This window comes from Amblyraja radiata, chromosome 4, assembly GCF_010909765.2.
Source record: "Amblyraja radiata isolate CabotCenter1 chromosome 4, sAmbRad1.1.pri, whole genome shotgun sequence".
In the NCBI taxonomy this organism is placed as follows: Eukaryota; Metazoa; Chordata; class Chondrichthyes; order Rajiformes; family Rajidae; genus Amblyraja; species Amblyraja radiata.
Window position 1 is genome coordinate 58,776,784 of NC_045959.1, and position 19,310 is coordinate 58,796,093.

The following is a 19,310-nucleotide window of genomic DNA, read 5'->3' on the forward strand; positions in this document are numbered from 1 at the left end:
AAGCTAAAACATCAAATGCCGCTTCCAGCTTGCTTAACACATGGAAACACTATGGAGAGAAGTACGTAGCACAAATTCTCCAAAGCCCATCTTTGAATCAAATTTGAATCATGCTGTGTTGTGCCGTGGAAACAAGGACTGAAGCATTAAAAATACACTTCCCTCATTTGAAAATGGTACATTTATTTCAGAAAAGAATGCAAACAGAAACAAAAGATAATTACAAGATTGTCTCATCAAATTCTAGCCTCGATTTACATGCAATGCATTACCTGTCAACATTGAAGATGACATCCACTTTCAGAAAGGTAATTTGCAAAACTAAGTTAACCCAGTTATAGCACACAAAAAGTCCTTCTACCTTTAGACTTCTTGACCTACATCCTTAAACATTTAGATTCATCTTATTACCTTCTTTGTGTTCGGCACTGTGTAACTGTGAAGTTATTTTTTTTGTTAAAGAAAGGTCTGACTTTAGCACAGATACCATATGTATACTGTCTAATCTTCACCCGCTACTCATTTTATTCGTTTTTGCCTTGAAATCAATCTCTCTGACATACTAAGAAAAATAATTAATGATGGTTTTGTAAGCCAATGATGGTACTTCCTATTAGCTAAAGATGAATAAGACAGGTGACTCATGATGACATTGAACAAAAACAATTGTTTTGTAATCTATATGAAACTTTGATGTAGAAACAAGGAACTACAGACACTGGTTTACAAAAACACACAAAGTGCTAGAGTAACTCATCAGGTCAGGCAGCATCTCTGGAGAAACTTTGACAGCTACCTCTCAGTACATATATTAAATCCCCTGTATGAACTTGGAAATAAACGAGGAATATATTCTTCAATTGGTGCATTTTAGTCTTGAGGAATATAAAACATTCAGCATTAAGCCAAAATACACGAGAAATAGCCAGAACAATAGTAATTGGTCATAAATTAAAAAACTATAATTCCACCGAAGCGCTCAAAAAAACCAAAACTTCAGAATACAATGTAAACTGATTTCCAAGCAGCTATTCCAATGTTAATCAGGATTCCCATTTTTAAAATTCTATTTCGTCTATGCTGGAAATTTCCTTAATTTTCACACATGAATTGCACAACCCAATTGGTTCATAATCTTTTGAACTTGAGGATGAAACGGGACTGAATGCAGCATATACTGGTTTCCGGAACTTTGTTTTAAAGGAATGAATGTGGGTGCCACGGTGAACATTGTAGAAAGACAAGCGCCCCTCTTCATAATCTATAAATATTCCCAAGCGTTCAGAGTTTTGGTCCCCACTGCTCAGATCAAGCAAAATTGACTCATCAGCATGAAATGCATAGTATTCTTTGTCAACCATCCGCAGGGACCATGAATTCTTGTTCTTGCCGAGAATGGATTCCTTGCTTTTGCTTTTCCTGTTAATAGACGGATATGTAACACCAATGTTCCACTCACTCTTGTTCTTCACATTCACCTCCCAATAGTGTTTTCCAGATGAGAAGCTCTCATTTGATACGACATTGAAAATTTTTTCAAAACGATCTGAATTATCATGGACACTCCTGCGTGTAGGTGTGTACTGTACTGAAGTCAGATCCCTTGATATCAGGAGATTTCTGTGTGCTGTATTTTCATTGAAGGTAATATTCCTCATAACTGTAACATGATTTAAAAAAAATATTATTTTGCTGCTATTAAAACTTAAAACTATAGTCATTCACTATACACCGGTAAATATTTAAAAGTTTGAAGCAATTCAAACAAAGAAAATTTTTAAAGCTCACTTTGAGCAGGCAAATGATAACCCACCACTGCGTACCTCCCTTCCCCTGCTGGATCTATCCCATTCATCTCGTTGGTAGGTTAGGTTTGCTTTCCCGATGGGACACTCATGATGGAGTCTATGGATGGGTTCTGAAATCATGTTTAAGTTCCTCTTTAAGTTCATTGGCTTTGGCCGGTTAAACAACAATAAAGAGATAATACAGGAAAGAGATCAAGACCTTGTGTCACGGTGTCAGAATAATAACCTATCCTTTAATGTCAATAAGATAAGAGAGTTGGTAGTTGACCTAAGGAAGTGGGGAGGGTGGGGTGAACACAACCCTGTTCACATTAGCGAAGCTGCTGTAGAGATGAACAACAGCTTTCAAGTTCCTAGACATCCATATCACCAGCAACACCGACTTGATGCTTTCACATTGATGTAGTGATCAAGAAGGGCATTTACTTTCTGTGGCGTTCTGAGAAGGTGCAAATGTGCACAAGGATTCTCTTGAACTACAAGAGGTGCGCTAATAAAGAATATGCAGACGAGATGCATCTCAGCCTGGTATGACAACTGCTCTGCTCTCGACTTACTGAACTTGCAGAGAGTGGTGAACACAACCCATTTCATCACAGGCTCGTCACTTCCTTTCATCTGGTCCATCTTCATAGTGCGTTGCATCAGGAAGGCAGGAGTAACTACCACCCTGGCCATTCCCTTTTCTTACTCTGCCTTCTGGCAGCTTGACAGCTCGGATATCCAGACTTCAGCTTCTTCCCCACTGTATCAGATTGCTGAACCAATCACCTCTCTCATACCCACTTACCTGGAATGCTGCCACGTACTCTTAATCATAACGCTATCTTAATTGGAAACTCTGCTATTGCACTTTAGTATTTTCTTGCACTACTTCGGATTGCACTACAGTCTTTGCACTCTCTGCGATTTTTACTCGTATGTTTTGTTTAATTTATATGATGGTAAAATAATCTGATTCTGAATTAGGGTTGAATCTTTTTGCACTAGTTCCATCTTCCTATAAAATCATAGCTGATATATTACATCAGGGCCATTTCACTTTTCTAACTCAAGAGTCGTCAAAAATGTTTATTGTCATATGTCCACACCATAATAAATAAAAAAAGATCAGTTATGTGTATAATTTTTTTTTTAAACGAACAATAATAGTGCAAAGACAAGAACAATGTACCCAAGTCTATGTAGATTGGGGCTTATTTGGAGGTTGTAGTGTTTAATAGCCTGATGGTTGTAAGGAAGAAGCTGCTCCTGAACCTGGACAGTGTTCAGTTTTCAGGCTTCTAAACCTTCTTCCCGATGGCAGGAGTGAAATAAGAGTGTGGGCAGGGTGGTGTGGGTCTCTGATGATGCTGGCTTTTTGACACCCGGTTCCTGTACACCCTTTCGATGGTGGGGAGGTCAGTATCCGTGATGGTCTGGGCAGTGTTCACTACTTTTGCAATCTTCTTAATTCCTGGGCGGTTGAGTTGCCGAACCAGGCCGTGATGTAACCAATCAATATGCCTTCTACTGTACACTAGTAAAAGTTCAAGAACGTATTTGTTAATGAATCAACTCTCCTCAATGTTCTGAGGAAGTAGAGGCATTATGGGGTTTGCATCAATGTGCTGGATCTAAGACAGATCTTCAGTGGTATGCACACCCAGGAATTTGATATTTTTGACTCTCTCCACTACCGTCCTGTCAATGAAGACAGGTTTGTGGATTCTCGACCTTTCTCTTCCAAAGTTAACAATCAGTTCCTTGGTTTTAACCATGAAGAAGTTGAGGATCTATATCCTTTGACTCCCGTAATATCCGAAATTCTATTGCTCTCCGTGGAAGCTCGGTGACCACTTTCTCAGACAGAAAACTCAACAAAAACTCCAAAGATTCATTACATTCTGGGTGAAGAAATCCTTATGCCCCTATCTCACTTAGGAAACCTGAACGGAAACCTCTGGAGACTTTGCGCCTCACCCAAGGTTTCCGTGCGGTTCCCGGAGGTTGCAGGTGGTTGCCGGAGGTTGCAGGTAGTGGAAGCAGGTAGGGAGACTGACAAAACCCTCCGGGAACCTCGGAACCGCACGGAAACCTTGGGTGGGGCGCAAAGTCTCCAGAGGTTTCCTAAGTGGGTCAGGGGCATTAATGTGAGATGTTGGCATTGAGGTTCTAGACAACTCAGCCAGAGGAATCGTTGAATCGTTATCCCTGCATCTTTTCTGTCAAATACCATAAGAATGATGTACACTACAGTGAGATCACATCTCATTCCTCATAACTTAGGGGAGTATAAGCTAAGTATTCTCATCTTTGAACAGTCTTCAAATTCCACTTTTCCCACTTACATTCCCACATGCGTGGCAGCAGCTTCCTCACGGCCTGGTGCAGCTCATCCACTGATCGTTCCAGTGATTTCAGTCTTTTGTTCTCCACTGGCAGTTCTTTACCAAATGACATTTGCAAATCTTCAAACGTTTCAAGACTAAATGGTATTAAACAAGATGGTGATTTAAACTTTAGACTCTACGTTAGACTTTAGAGATTCACTGTGGAAACAAGCCCCTCGGCCCACCGAGTCCACTACGACCAGCGATCACTCCGCACACGAGCACTATCCTTCACACTAGGGACAATTTACAATTTACAGAAGCCAATTAACCTACAAACTTGTAAGTCTTTGGAGTGTGGGAGGAGACCGGAGCATCCAGAGGAAACCCATGCGGTCACAGGAAGAACGTGCAAACTCCATACAGACAGCACCCATAGTCAAGTTTGAACCCGGGTCTCTGGCGTTGTAAGGCAGCAACTCTATTGCTGCACCACTGTGCTGCTCCAAATGTGAAGAAAGCACACTGTTACATGTTTGCACCTTAGCTAATACTTTAAATAGGGGACCAAAACTGGATGCACCATCCAATGTTTACGTAAGCATCAAATTCAGAGCAATTCCCAGTCCAGTTAACTTTGCAAAGTCCTCCTCATAAACATCTGAGAATTGTTGATACATTGGGAGACCTGTCACACAGACTGGACAAGCAACAGTCTGATATAGTTGTACTCACAAGATCATAACTTATGGATGATGTGCCAGACACCTACATTACCTACTGAAGGTAGGTGGCTGAAGGTATGACATCTAATAAATGCACCACAGCTACACATGCATGCTACTGCAGTAGCACGTTCCAAACCCGCAACCTCCATCTCCAAGGGGGACAAATACAGCAGATGCATTGGAAGACCATACGGCATGGAAACAGGCCAATTACTTCCTCTGGCAGGTTGTTCCATATACTCAGCATCCTCTATGATAAAATTACCCCTCAGGTTTGTATAATTTTTTTTCCATTTGACAATAAACCCATGCTCTCTAGCTTATAATTTCCATATCCTGGAAAAAATATCCTGTACATTCCACTGATACATGAAAAAGGATTTTGATACATATTCTAAAAAGTATTTGAGAGTTTCTGAGTATTTTTGCCAAATTATTTTGTTCAGCCTGATACAGAAAATAATTGAAAGAAATATTTTATGAATACTGAAAATGTGAAAAGAAAACAGAAAATGCAGGGATCGCTAGTCAAATAGCAGCTATAGGTAGAGAAGCCAATAACCTTTGGGTTAATCTGTAACAGAACATTTAGAAGTATAGGTTTTACAATGCATTGATAGGGGTGGAAGGGAAAATACACCTCAAAGGAAGAACTTTTATATTGTGGAAACTGGAGGTTAGATGGTAAAAAGGGTTGAACTATCATAAACGTACATAGTTATGATTGCGGTTCCCAAAATGTTCACCCACCGATCACCTGGCCAGGCTCATTTCCTAATACATGGCTTCCCTGGTTGGACTATCTACATACTCTTGGATGCACCAAGCAAATTCTGCTCATCTAAGGCCCTGGCATGATGACAGTTAATAATGAGGAAATTAAAATCTACACATCAACAATTGTTTTAAATCTTTCCATAATTTTCCAGTATTATTGTTCCTCCTGCTGACTATTGGGAGGTTTATCATTTATTATTATAGTGATAGCACCTTTCATATTCCTGAATTCTACATAAAGGCCTCCGAGATGTCCTCTCTATGTGCAGCTGTTTAGGTTTATTATTGTCATGTGCACTGAGGTACAGAGAAAAGCTTTGTTTTGCATGCTATCTAAACTAATCAGTTATAGCACATGTTAATGAAATCAAGTCAAACTCAAGTACAACAGAGGAAAGGGGAAAATAAGTGTGCAGAATATAGCTGTAATATTCTCCATGATCAGTAATGCAACCCTGCCTCCACCACCTCTTTTTCCTCCCTCTCTATCATATTTGCAACTTCTAAACCCTGAGGTGTGAAGTAGTCAATCCTGCCTTTTTCTCATCAAGTTTCTGCAATGGCCACTACATCATAGTTCCATGTACTAATCCAGCCTCTAAGATCATCTTCCTTACCCATAATGTTCCTTGCATTGAAATAAATACATTTCAGATCATCAGTCCCACCCTGTTCATTAACCTGTCCTTGGCTTTTCTTTCTATTAAGCTTTTATTTGACCTAACCACTATCTTGCCCTGAATCCCTCAATTTACTCACTTACCATTCTGGTTTCCTTGACTTATACAATCTTTATCTTTCATATCAGCCATCCATTAATTTAATTTGTTTTGAAAACAGAATGCATTGGGTCATTTCTACAATGGATGACATTTCTGCAACAAAATGACTATGTGGAAAATAACTGCACGGGGCACCGACAGTCATAAAACAATTGAAATTCTTACCGTGTCTTCCAACTCATGAATTCCTAAAATATAAAGAAATTATTTAATTAGACTATTAGTGGAATAGTACATAACAAACCAAATTTAACATTTGTGATGATATAACTCTGAGTCAGTGAGACAGTGCAGGGGGAGCTTTACATTGAATCTGATCCATGCTAGGGATGTGTGATGCAACAGGACGCAGGGTTTAAATTCTGGAGCCAAGAGATGGCTCAGCCAAGAGATAGATACAGTGAAGGCCTGAATTAGTTTTTTTGTTTTAGTTTAGTTTATTGTCACATGTACTGAGTGAAAAGCTTTTTTGTCACGTGCTATCCACTCAGCAGAAAGACTATATATGATTACAATCAAGCGGTCCACAGTGTACAGATACAGGATAAAGGAATAATGTTTACTGCAAGATAAAGTCCAGTAAAGTCCGATGAAAGATAGTCTGAGGGTCTCCAATGAGGTAGATGGTAACTCTACTCTCTCGTTGGTAAAATTCTATACATTCTGGAATTGTTCCAGCAGATTAGAAGGTATCGTGTAAGAAACGCGGCAGAGAGAAAGTAGGGAACTACGTAGCTGTTAGCCTAATGCCAGTAATAGGGAAAAGGCTGGAATTTATAACAAAGAATGTAACAACAGAGCACAAACAGGAACAAGAGTGGGCTATTTGCCCTTTAAGCCTGCTCTGCCCATCTTCAGCACGGTAGATTAATTGGTGAATTACCCTTTCGTGTAGGTAAGTGACAAACAAAAGAATCAAAGGGGAGTTGTTGGGAAGGCACGAGAGAGAATAAGGCGCAAGAGTAAAGAGAAAGTAGAAAAGGAGGAAGAGTATTAATGGGATTGCTCCTCTAAGTTGGCATGGATGAGATGGACAGAATTACCTTAAAGTCATTATTTGAATATTATTCTGATATTTCGAGTGTAGTCGGGAGCGGGGGGGCGGAGGGGGGGGGGGGGGGGGGGGTGGGGGGAACTTTCCTCTATATCAACACTTGAAAAATGTTCAATTCTTCAATGTTACCCTCCCTAAAACAGCCTCATGATCTAAGTAACAGGAATACTTACCTGCAGTGTCTGTACATTTTCAGAATCTGCGGTGCAGTTCATTTCATCGACTCGTTCCATTATGGAAGTGATGGCATCCTTGTATGCTTCCTTATCCACTCGCTGCATGGTAATCTGGGTCTCCATGGACAAGGCCTCTGCTTCAATCAGGCATATCGTAGTTCTCTTGTCATTTTCCACCAGCTCCTTAATTCTGTTGTATTTTTCCTCAACGGACGCTTTAGTTTTTGAGACAATACGCTGAATTTAAAAAAAAATCAGTTCAAGTGATTTAATGAGAAACATTGATCAAAGCCGAGATGGTCAGAGCCAAGCAACCAAAATTCAGGCATCCTAAGATTGTGAGAGGAGATGACAGCAGCATATGTGACGGTGACAGGGGAGAATGAGGGATGGGATGCCGTTGAGTGCAATGAAGTTGAGGGGTGGGAGAGAGTGGGGGAGTGGGGAGGGGGAATAGAGTTGGCGGGTGAGGGTGTGATGGTGTTGGTGGAGTGCGGATGGGATGGAGTTGGGGGGTGACGGTATGATGTTGGAGAGTTTTAGGGTTGATGGAGTTAGATTGAAAATGGGATAGAGTTAGGGAGTGAGGGGGTAATGATGTTAGAGGTGTGAAGAGGTCTTCGGTTTCAAAGACATATGGGGGGGGATCTGAGATGTAAATATGATGAAGTGTTTTAATCTACTTTTATTTATCTTTGGTTATGTACAATGCTGACAAAGCGATATCTATCCCAACGGAGAGACCACACCAGCCTTGTTCTTTTTGGACTTTGGAGATACAGGCCCTTCGGCCCACCAAGTCAGCACCGACCAATGATCAGCCCGTACGCTAGCAATATCTTACACACCAGGGACAATTTACAGAAGTCAATTATACTTCTATCAACCTGTAGGTTGGAGTGTGGGAGGAAACCAGAGGACCCAGAGAAAACCCACGTGGTCACAGGGAAAACGTACAAACTCCATACAGACAGCGCCCGAGGTCAGGATCGAACCTGGATCATCAACTCTACCACTGTGCCGCCTTTCTTGTTCTAGTGCAATCATTTGATGCCAATGCCCTTTCAAGAGGAACTGCCCAGAGTTTACCTTTCATGGGCTCTTTCGGGTCAACTCGAGTAGGAAATGGCAAACACTTAAGTATCCCCAAAGAATGGTAGTGTAAGACCAAGGTGCCTCTGGCATAGGACATCACCAAAATCAAGAATTAAGGGTGTATAATTGTCATGTGCACCGGGATCAGAGCAATGAAATTCTTACTTGCTGCAGCTTTAACGCAACCCAACAAATAAATATACAATCATCAATAATGTGAAGTTATCAGTATTTGTAGATATTACAACCTAGGTTGTAAAGGATAGATTTGGAGACAATAATGGTGCCGCCAGGATGGTGGGAGGAAAAGAGAGTTCATTGGTTTCTGCTTACCTCAATATCCTGTAGAGTTATGGAAATACGGTCCGTGTCCTTCTTGACTTTGTCGTGAATCTTCCTCAGATCTTTTACTTTCTTTATGATCTGAGACTTGGTTGTAAAGATGCAGGGGACAGAGAGGAAAATATTGAGTTATGCAGGGAGCAATGATGGTCTGCAATTCACAGTGTGTAGGGTGGTGGACACAGAGTCAGCCCCTGATTCCAATAGATAATTGGAAGGACAACAGAGAGAAAATAATTTGCAATTCTACATGGTGGAACGGGGCAATGGGACTATTGGGAGCTAAATAATATCATTCTGTGCCATCACTTATCTACAGTATGATTCAGTGAATGAATTACAATGTTATGAGGATGCTGCCAGGACTGGAGGGCCTGAGCTATAGGGAAAAGTTGAGCAGGTAAGGACTTTATTTCTTGGAATGAAGGAGGATGATGAGGGGTGATCTTATAGAGGTATACAAGATCATGAGAGGAATAGATTAGGTAAATGCACAGTATTTAACCCAGAGTAGGGGAATCAAAAACCAAATGACATAGGTTTAAGGTGTGGGGGAAAGTTTTAATAGGACTTTTACACAAAAGGTGGTAGGTATATGGAATGAGCTGCTAGAAGAGATAGTTGAGGAAGGTACCCTATGACAATGTATAAAAAACATTTGAACAAGTACATTGATAGAATAAGTTTAGAGGGATATGGGCCAAACAGAGTCGAACAGAGATTCTCCAAATCTGAGGAAAGACATTCTTGCCATAGTGGGAGTACAGAGAAGGTTCACCAGACTGATTCCTGGGATGTCAGGACTTTCATATAAAGAAAGACTGGATAGACTCGGCTTGTACCTGCTGGAGTTTAGAAGATTGAGGGGGGATCTTATAGAAACTTACAGAATTCTTAAGGGGTTGGACAGGCTAGATGCAGGAAGATTGTTCCCGATGTTGGGGAAGTCCAGGACAAGGGTCACAGTTTAAGGATAAAGGGGAAATCCTTTAGGACCGAGATGAAAAAAACATTTTTCACAGAGAGAGTGGTGAATCTCTGGAACTCTCTGCCACAGAAGGTAGTTGAGGCCAGTTCATTGGCTATATTTAAGAGGGAGTTAGATGTGGCCATTGTGGCTAAAGGGATCAGGGGGTATGGAGATAAGGCAGGTACAGGATACTGAGTTGGATGATCAGCCATGATCATATTGAATGGTGGTGCAGGCTTGAAGAGCCGAATGGCCTAATCCTGCACCTATTTTCTATGTTTCTAAATGTAGGCAAGTGGGAATTGTGTAGTTGGGGCATGTGGTTCGGTGTGGGCAAGTTGGGCCGAAGGGCCTGTTTTTGTGCCATATGACTCTCTTACTCTATTCCAGATAAACTGCTTCTTCACCAGGAAACTCCTCACTTGTTTTGCTGCAGACAATGATAGATCTCCGGGTACTAGATTTGACAAAGTCCAGCCCAGACAATATAAAACAGTACAGCGCAGGAACAGGACGTTCAGACCACAATGTCTGTGCTGAACATGATGCCAAAATGATCTCCTCTGCCTGCATGAGATGCATATCCCTCCATTCTCTGCATATCCATGTGCTTATTGTACTGCCTCCACCACCACCCGCGGCATTCACCACCTTCTGTTTAAAAAAAACTTGCCCCGCACTTCTCCTTTAAACTTTATCCCTCTCACCTTAAAGTTATGTCTTCCAGTCCTTCAACATTCATGTTTCTAAGTCAAAGATGAAGCCATGCAAACTTGGTCTAAGCCTTCCCCATCTCTTTGTGGGATATGTGGCTCCAGCCCCTATCCTTGCCGCTTTCGCTGCTATATTGAAAACTATATTGATGCTACTTCCTGACGTATAGAAATGTTTTTTTTAGTTATAGTTGGATAACCTCATCATAAAAAACCGTTGATGCCCATTTCCAACATGCTGCCCCATTTATCTGCTCTATATCAGACACTGCCTTGGAGACACAAGAGACTACAGGTGCCAGAATCTTGAGCAAAGGTCACTGCTGGAGGAACTCAGCAGGTCAGGCAGCATCTGTTGAGGGGGAAAGGTCAGATGAGATTTTGGGTTGGTCTCAACCAGGACTGAAACGTTGTTTGTCCATTTCCTCCACAGATGATGCCTGACCCCCTGAGTTCCTCCAACACTTTGTTTTCAGATTCTTCCTTCCCCGTATTGACTTCTCTGTTTCAATTTCAGGTGATAATCATAGAGCACCGAACAGGATCTTCAACATACTTTGTCCATATTGACCAAGTTGGCACATTGGTCCATTTGCCTGCATAGTCTTGTAGACCCTTCTTATCTATATATCTGTCCAAATATCGTCAGGTCAAATAGTTCACTAGGTCAATGTTCAGTATCCATCAGAAGCCCACAGTCTCCCACAGCTATCCTGACTACATCTCCTTCCATCCTGCTTTGTAGGATGCTATTATAATTTTGCCATCTCCATCACAACTCTTATGATGGGCAGACATTCCGCACCAGTGCTTCTGAGGTGCCTTTACTTCCCCTCTGCCAAAGTCGCCAATTACCATCTGATTTATTTCCTCCTTAACTCTGTTTATCTCTCAGGATGCTGACTGACCAGCTGAGTGCCTGGGGTTTTCTGTATTTAACCATCATTAAGCTTCAGTGCCAGAAAAAGTTAAAATGAGACTTAAAACAAAGTTTAGAATTGGAACACTGAATAGTTTTAAGAACAAAGTGCAATAAATGTGGCCCTCTCTTCCCAGTCAGAGCCACATCAATGCTCCCCTTGCCTCCAGCACCCTCCACATTCAACAGATTATCAATGTCATTTTGACTTCCTTCAATAGGACTGCAAATATATTCCTCTCCTCTCTCCATTCAGTTTTTTAAAGGGGCTATTTCCTCCACAATTCCTTGGTACATTATTTCATTTCTACCAATCCCTCCCCTTCTCATTCTTCTTTATGCAACTATGAAGAGGTAGAACACTTCTGTTCAGTTTGCAGTGATGACAGTGAGCTTCCAGTCACCTGTCATAAAGTCGTACAGCATGGAAACTGACCCTTTTTAATTCTGCATCCCACTACTCTGATCTCTCTGACTTTAGTGTCCTGCATTGTTCCAACAAACCCCAATGCAAGTTTAACACTTGGAACTTAATACTGAACTCAATAACTTCTGATATCCATTCTTTCCCTTTGGGTCAGAACAGGCCAGTTTTAATGTAAGGTCATTCACCTGTAACGTGAATCAATTTTTCTCCCTCAATATGTGTTAACTGTATGGCCACGCAGGTAAACAGGATGGTGAGAAGGTGTTCGGCATGCTTGACTTTATCGGTCAAGGCATCGTGTACAGGAGATGGGATGTCATTTTATGGCTGTACATGACATTGGTGAGGCCATATTTGAAGTACTGTGTAGAAATAGAGAAACACAGAAAATAGGTGCAGGAGAAGGTTATTCGGCTCTTTGAGCCAGCGCCACTATTCAATATGATCATGGCTGATCATCCAAAATCAGTACCCCATTCCAGCTTTTTCCCCATATCCCTCGATTCCCTTAGCCCTAAGAGCTAAATCCAACTCTCTCTTGAAAACTTGTGTACAGTTTTGCTATAGGTAGGATGTCATTAAACAGATGCAAAAAAGATTTATGAGGATCTTTCTAGGTCTGGAGGGTTTGAGTTATAAGAAGAGAATGGATAGGTTGGGACCCTTTTCCCCTGGAGCATAAGAGGCTGAGAGGTAATTTTATTAAATATTTACAGATGTTTATAAAATATAGAGGGGTATTGACAAATTGGGAGTATAAAGATGGAGTTGAAGGGGAAGCGAGTACAGGAAAAGTTACAAAAGACTCTCAAATTAATGTGAAGGAAAGTTTGAGAAGGGATAAGAGAGTAATGTCAGGGCCAATTGCGAACGGTGCCAGAGGGGAGGTGAATACTGAGGTCAAAGTGTTGTATATGAATGCGCGAAGTATAAGAAATAAAGTGGACGAGCTTGAGGCTCAGTTAGAAATTGGCAAGTATAATGTTGTGGGAATTACAGAGACATGGCTGCAAGAGGGCCAGGGCTGGAAACTGAGTATTCAAGTGTATACCTCCTATTGAAAAGACAGACTGGTGGGCAGAGGGGGTGGGGTAGCTCTGTTGGTGAGGAATGAAATTCAGTCCCTTGAAAGGGGTGACATTGAAACAGGAGATTTGGAGTCAGTATGGATAGAACTAAGGAATTGTAAGGGTAAAAAGACCCTAATGGGACTTATCTACAGGCCCTCAAACAGTAGTCTGGATATAGGGTGCAAGTTGAATCAGGAGTTAAAGTTGGCATGTAGTAAAGGTAATGCTACGGTTGTTCACCTTTTTCGGTCTTCAAGGGTCCAACTTTGGTCTTAACTAATTTTTTCCTCTTCACATACCTAAAGAAGCTTTTACTATCCTCCTTTATATTCTTGGGCTAGCTTACCTTCGTACCTCATCCTTTCTCCCCATATTGTCTTTTTAGTTATCTTCTGTTGCTCTTTAAACATTACCCAATCCTCTTGTTTCCCACTCATCTTTGCTACGTTGTACTTCTTCTCTTTAATTTTATACTGTCCCTGACGTCCCTTGTCAGCCATGGTCGTCCCTTTCTCCCCTTGGAATCTTTCTTCCTCCTAGGAATGAACTGATCCAGCACCTTCTGTATTATTCCTAGAAATACCTGCCATTGTTGTTCCACTGTCATCCCTGCTAGGGTATCTTTCCAGTCAACTTTGACCAGATACTCCCTCATGGCCCCATATTCCTCTTTATTCAACTGTAACACTGACACCTCCGATCTACCCTTCTCCCTCTCCAATTGTAGATTAAACCTGACCATATTATGGTCACTACCTCCTAATGGCTCTTAACCTCAAGTTCCTTTATCAAATCCGGTTCATTACATAACACTAAATCCAGAATAGCCTTCTCCCTGGTAGGCTCCAATACAAGCTGTTCTAAGAATCCATCACAAAGGCACTCTACAAAGTCCCTTTCTTGGGGTCCAGTAGCAACCTGATTTTCCCAGTCTACCTGCATATTGAAATCTCCCATAACAACCACAGCATTACCTTTGCTACATGCCAATTTTAACTGATTTAACTTGCACCCTATGTCCACCCTATGTTTGGGGGCCTGTAGATAAGTCCCATTAGGGTCTTTTTACCCTTACAATTCCTTAGTTCTATCGATACTGACTCCACATCTCCTGTTTCAATGTCACCCCTTGCAAGGGACTGAATTTCATTCCTCACCAACAGAGCTATCCCACCCCCTCTGCCCACCTGTCTGTCTTTTTGATAGGACGTATACCCTTGAATATTCAGTTCCCAGCCCTGGCCCTCTTGCAGCCATGTCTCTGTAATTCCCACAACATTATACTTGCCAATTTCTAACTGAGCCTCAAGCTCGTCAACTTTATTTCTTATACTTCGTACATTCATATACAACACTTTGACTTCCATATTCACGTCCCCCCCTTGCACCTTACTCTTTTATCCCTTCTCGAGCTTTCCTTCCCATTAATTGAGGGAGTGCAGCATAGGATTACAAGGTTAATTCCCGGGATGGCGGGACTGTCATATGCTGCAAGCCCAAGAAAGGGACTTTGTAGATAGAGTGCCTTCGTGATGGATTCTTAGAACAGCTTGTATTGGAGCCTACCAGGGAGAAGGCAATTCTGGATTTAGTGTTATGTAATGAACCGGATTTGATAAAGGAACTTGAGGTTAAGAGCCATTAGGAGGTAGTGACCATAATATGGTCAGGTTTAATCTACAATTGGAGAGGGAGAAGGGTAGATCGGAGGTGTCAGTATTACAGTTGAATAAAGAGGAATATGGGGCCATGAGGGAGGAGCTGGCCAAAGTTGACTGGAAAGATACCCTAGCAGGGGTGACAGTGGAACAACAATGGCAGGTATTTCTAGGAATAATACAGAAGGTGCTGGATCAGTTCATTCCTAGAAGGAAGAAAGATTCCAAGGGGAGAAAGGGACGACCATAGCTGACAAGGGATGTCAGGGACAGTATAAAATTAAAGAGAAGAAGTACAACGTAGCAAAGATGAGTGGGAAACAAGAGGATTGGGTAATGTTTAAAGAGCAACAGAAGATAACTAAAAAGACAATATGGGGAGAAAAGATGAGGTACGAAGGTAAGCTAGCCAAGAATATAAAGGAGGATAGTAAAAGCTTCTTTAGGTATGTGAAGAGGAAAAAATTAGTTAAGACCAAAGTTGGACCCTTGAAGACCGAAAAAGGTGAACAACCGTAGCATTACCTTTACTACATGCCAACTTTAACTCCTGATTCAACTTGCACCCTATGTCCACCCTATGTTTGGGGGCCTGTAGATAAGTCCCATTAGGGTCTTTTTACCCTTACAATTCCTTAGTTCTATCGATACTGACTCCACATCTCCTGTTTCAATGTCACCCCTTGCAAGGGACTGAATTTCATTCCTCACCAACAGAGCTATCCCACCCCCTCTGCCCACCTGTCTGTCTTTTTGATAGGACGTATACCCTTGAATATTCAGTTCCCAGCCCTGGCCCTCTTGCAGCCATGTCTCTGTAATTCCCACAACATCATACTTGCCAATTTCTAACTGAGCCTCAAGCTCATCAACTTTATTTCTTATACTTCGCACATTCATATACAACACTTTGACTTCCATATTCACGTCCCCCCCTCGCACCTTACTCTTTTATCCCTTCTCGAGCTTTCCTTCCCATTAATTGAGGGAGTGCAGCATAGGTTTACAAGGTTAATTCCCGGGATGGCGGGACTGTCATATGCTGAGAGAATGGAGCAGCTGGGCTTTTATAGTCTGGAGTTTAGGAGGATGAGAGGGTATCTTATTGAAACATATAAGATTATTAAGGGTTTGGACACTCTAGAGGCAGGAAACATGTTCCCGATGTTTGGGGGAGTCCAGAACCTGGGACCACAGTTTAAGAATAAGGGGTAAGCCATTTAGAACGGAGACGAGAAAACACTTTTTTCTCACAGAGAGTTGTGAGTCTGTGGAATTCTCTGCCTCAGGTGGAGGCCGGTTCTCTGGATACTTTCAAGAGAGAGCTAGATAGGGCTCTTAAAGATAGCGGAGTCAGGGGATATGGGAAGAAGGCAGGAACGGGGTACTGATTGGGGATGATCAGCCATGATCACATTGAATGGCGATGCTGGCTTGAAGGGCCGAATGGCCTACTCCTGCACTATTGATGAGATGAGTAACCACATTCTTACCCCAGAATAGGGGAGTCTACATCTAGAGGGAAAAGAGTTAAAAATAACTTTTTTCCAGCAGAGGATGGTGCCTATATGGAACAAGCAGCCAGAGGAAGTGTTAGAGACATGAACAATAACAATATTCAAAAGACACATGGGAAGGTGCGTGGATAGGAAAGGTTCGTAGGTTCACAGACCAGGTGCAGGCAAGTGGTACTGGCTCAGTTAGGGAACTTAGTCGGCATGGACGGGTTGGGCCTCAAGGCCTGTTTCCGTGCTGTACTGCTCTATAACAAGTAAGTGTCACCTGTGCAACCAGAGTCTCCACCTGAGCTCTTCCACTTTCCCACCTCTGCTACTCCAAACACGCTTGTATTCTCACTTTTCAGGTTCTGTTTGTTGGCCGAGAATGTTAACCTGTTTTCTCTCCACATGTTGATGAGCAGCAAGTGTGTATCGGATCTTCTGCTTTTAAACCTTTATTAAGCTTCAGGTGGACGGATGTAAAGTGAGATTTGAAGCAAAGTTTAGGATTGGATCGCTAACTAGTTTAAAAGCAAAGGGTAATAAATAGAAGCAGGGGTACGGCTTACAGCTCATGATTTGTGTTTTGTCTATCTATGCATTGTGGCTGATGTCCCACCTTCCCGTGCTAACCCCATCTCCGTTCAAAATATGCTCAGTGTCAATCGGGAAGAGAATTCCCAAGATTTACTACTCCATGTGAAGAGTGTACAAGCCCAACCTCTCCATTCTCTCAGCATATGACAGTCCCGTCATCTTGGGACTTAACCTTGTGAACCTACACTGCACTCCCTCAATCGCAACTGTCAAGAGTCACTGTGGTGGTTGTTCATGTTAAAAAGTATTATGTGTGTTTTGTTGCTTTTAATGGCATGACTGTATGGCAAATCAAATTCCTCGTATGTTGTAAAATATACTTGGCTAATAAAGTATGATTATGATTAGTAGGATTATGACCACTCAATCTCATTGACACTTTCTCAGCGGCCTGTTAACACTTGCTTAATAATAGATTCCAGCATTTTTACTTCTGCATACATCAGACTGTCTAGTCAGTGGTTAGAGGAGACTTCAACTAGCAACTCTCCCTGGGCTTGGCTAGCTTTCTTTCTTGGAACCCTGTCAGCTGCTAATTTGTACCAAACAAACCTATAACAAGGTGTCACTGTTCCCATCTGACAATAGGCAGTAAATAGCAGTGCTGGAGTTTGAAGATCATCCACACCTAGGCAGGAAGGGTTGTGTCCCTTTCTCTCTTTCCCAGTCGGTCATAGAGCACATTTGACAGCAGCTCATTTGTTAGTGATTATTTCCAGTCTTTATGGAATTGTTTGGGTTCCATTTGCCCACAGCCTTCTGAACCTTCCCTATCCATGTACCTGTCAAATTGTCTATTAAATGTTGTTATATTACTTGCCTCAACTACTTTATCTGACGTTTCGGGCCGAAACCCTTCTTCAACGGGCCCATTTCCTTCGCTCCATAGATGCTGCTGCACCCGCTGAGTTTCTCCAGCTTTTTTGTGTACCTTAGATTTTCCAGCATCTGCAGTTCCTTCTTGAATACTTTATCTGACAGCTCGTTCCATATACCTGCCACCCTCTGAAAAAGTTGTATCTCAGGTTCCTATTAAACATTTCCCCCTCACCTTAAACCTTTGTCCTCTGGTTCTTGATTCTCTAACCTGAGGAAAAAGACTGCATTCATCCTATCTATTCCTCTCATGGTTTTCTAGAGAAAAGAAAAGTTCAGGTACTTACTTTTTGTTCCTTGCAAGCCTCCTCAAAGGGTGAGAAACTGTGCGTCTTATGCTTGTTCCCCACCAGACATCGCGGACACACACACTCCACACAATCATTGCAGAAGAGGATCAGGTTTTCACTGTGTACAACACACTGCACGTCCTGTCCGCTTCCATTGCTGCTGGCTATACTACCTTGACTACTTGGCAGACTCATGTCATACAGTTGGGGAAGCCTTTAAAATATTTCCCAACTCCAGAACTGCAGACCTTTACGGGAAGGTAAGTGCAGCGAAAAGAATAATCTGACAGTACTGACAGTACCCAGGAAGCAGGGAGCTATATATTGCATTGCCACAGGGGAGGGTTGTACCATTAAAACGTAGCTATTTCATAACAGTGGGAGTATTTTACTCAGAATCTTCCTTGGAAGTTTTTTTTTGATTGACATTTAAAACGAAAGAATAAGGTCGTTATATGCAAATTTTAAATTTGTAATCTTGAAAGCCATGATTTTGTTTTCAACATGAGTAATACTTCTCAAAGTAACCAAGGCCAACTCAATTATGTCGAGGTGAGTGGTGACACTCTGCGGATCATAGCAGAGCACCTAGTGGCCGACTAGGAAAAGGGGAGATGCAGCGAGACCTGGGTGTCATGGTACACCAGTCATTGAAAGTAGGCATGCAGGTGCAGCAGGCAGTGAAGAAAGCGAATGGTATGTTAGCTTTCATAGCAAAAGGATTTGAGTATAGGAGCAGGGAGGTTCAACTGCAGTTGTACAGGGTCTTGGTGAGACCACACCTGGAGTATTGCGTACAGTTTTGGTCTCCAAATCTGAGGAAGGACATTATTGCCATAGAGGGAGTGCAAAGAAGGTTCACCAGACTGATTCCTGGGATGTCAGGACTGTCTTATGAAGAAAGACTGGATAGACTTGGTTTATACTCTCTAGAATTTAGGAGATTAAGAGGGGATCTTATAGAAACTTACAAAATTCTTAAGGGGTTGGACAGGCTAGATGCAGGAAGATTGCTCCCGATGTTGGGGAAGTCCAGGACAAGGGGTCACAGCTTAAGGATAAGGGGGAAATCCTTTAAAACCGAGATGAGAAGAACTTTTTTCACACAGAGAGTGGTGAATCTCTGGAACTCTCTGCCACAGAGGGTAGTCGAGGCCAGTTCATTGGCTATATTTAAGAGGGAGTTAGATGTGGCCCTTGTGGCTAAGGGGATCAGA

General features: G+C 42.0%; 1 protein-coding gene across 1 annotated transcript; it reads right to left on the minus strand.

Annotated features, from left to right (window-relative positions):
- Positions 1-163: 163 nt before the first annotated feature.
- On the minus strand, positions 164-18,417 carry LOC116972172 (zinc-binding protein A33-like). Its single transcript, XM_033019566.1, has 6 exons — positions 18,091-18,417; positions 9,066-9,161; positions 7,635-7,874; positions 6,573-6,595; positions 4,139-4,275; positions 164-1,660 (listed from the first exon to the last, which is right to left on the minus strand). The coding sequence occupies exons 1-6, from the start codon at positions 18,286-18,288 to the stop codon at positions 1,059-1,061; spliced, it is 1,296 nt and encodes a 431-aa protein (XP_032875457.1). The 5' UTR covers positions 18,289-18,417; the 3' UTR covers positions 164-1,058.
- Positions 18,418-19,310: the final 893 nt, after the last annotated feature.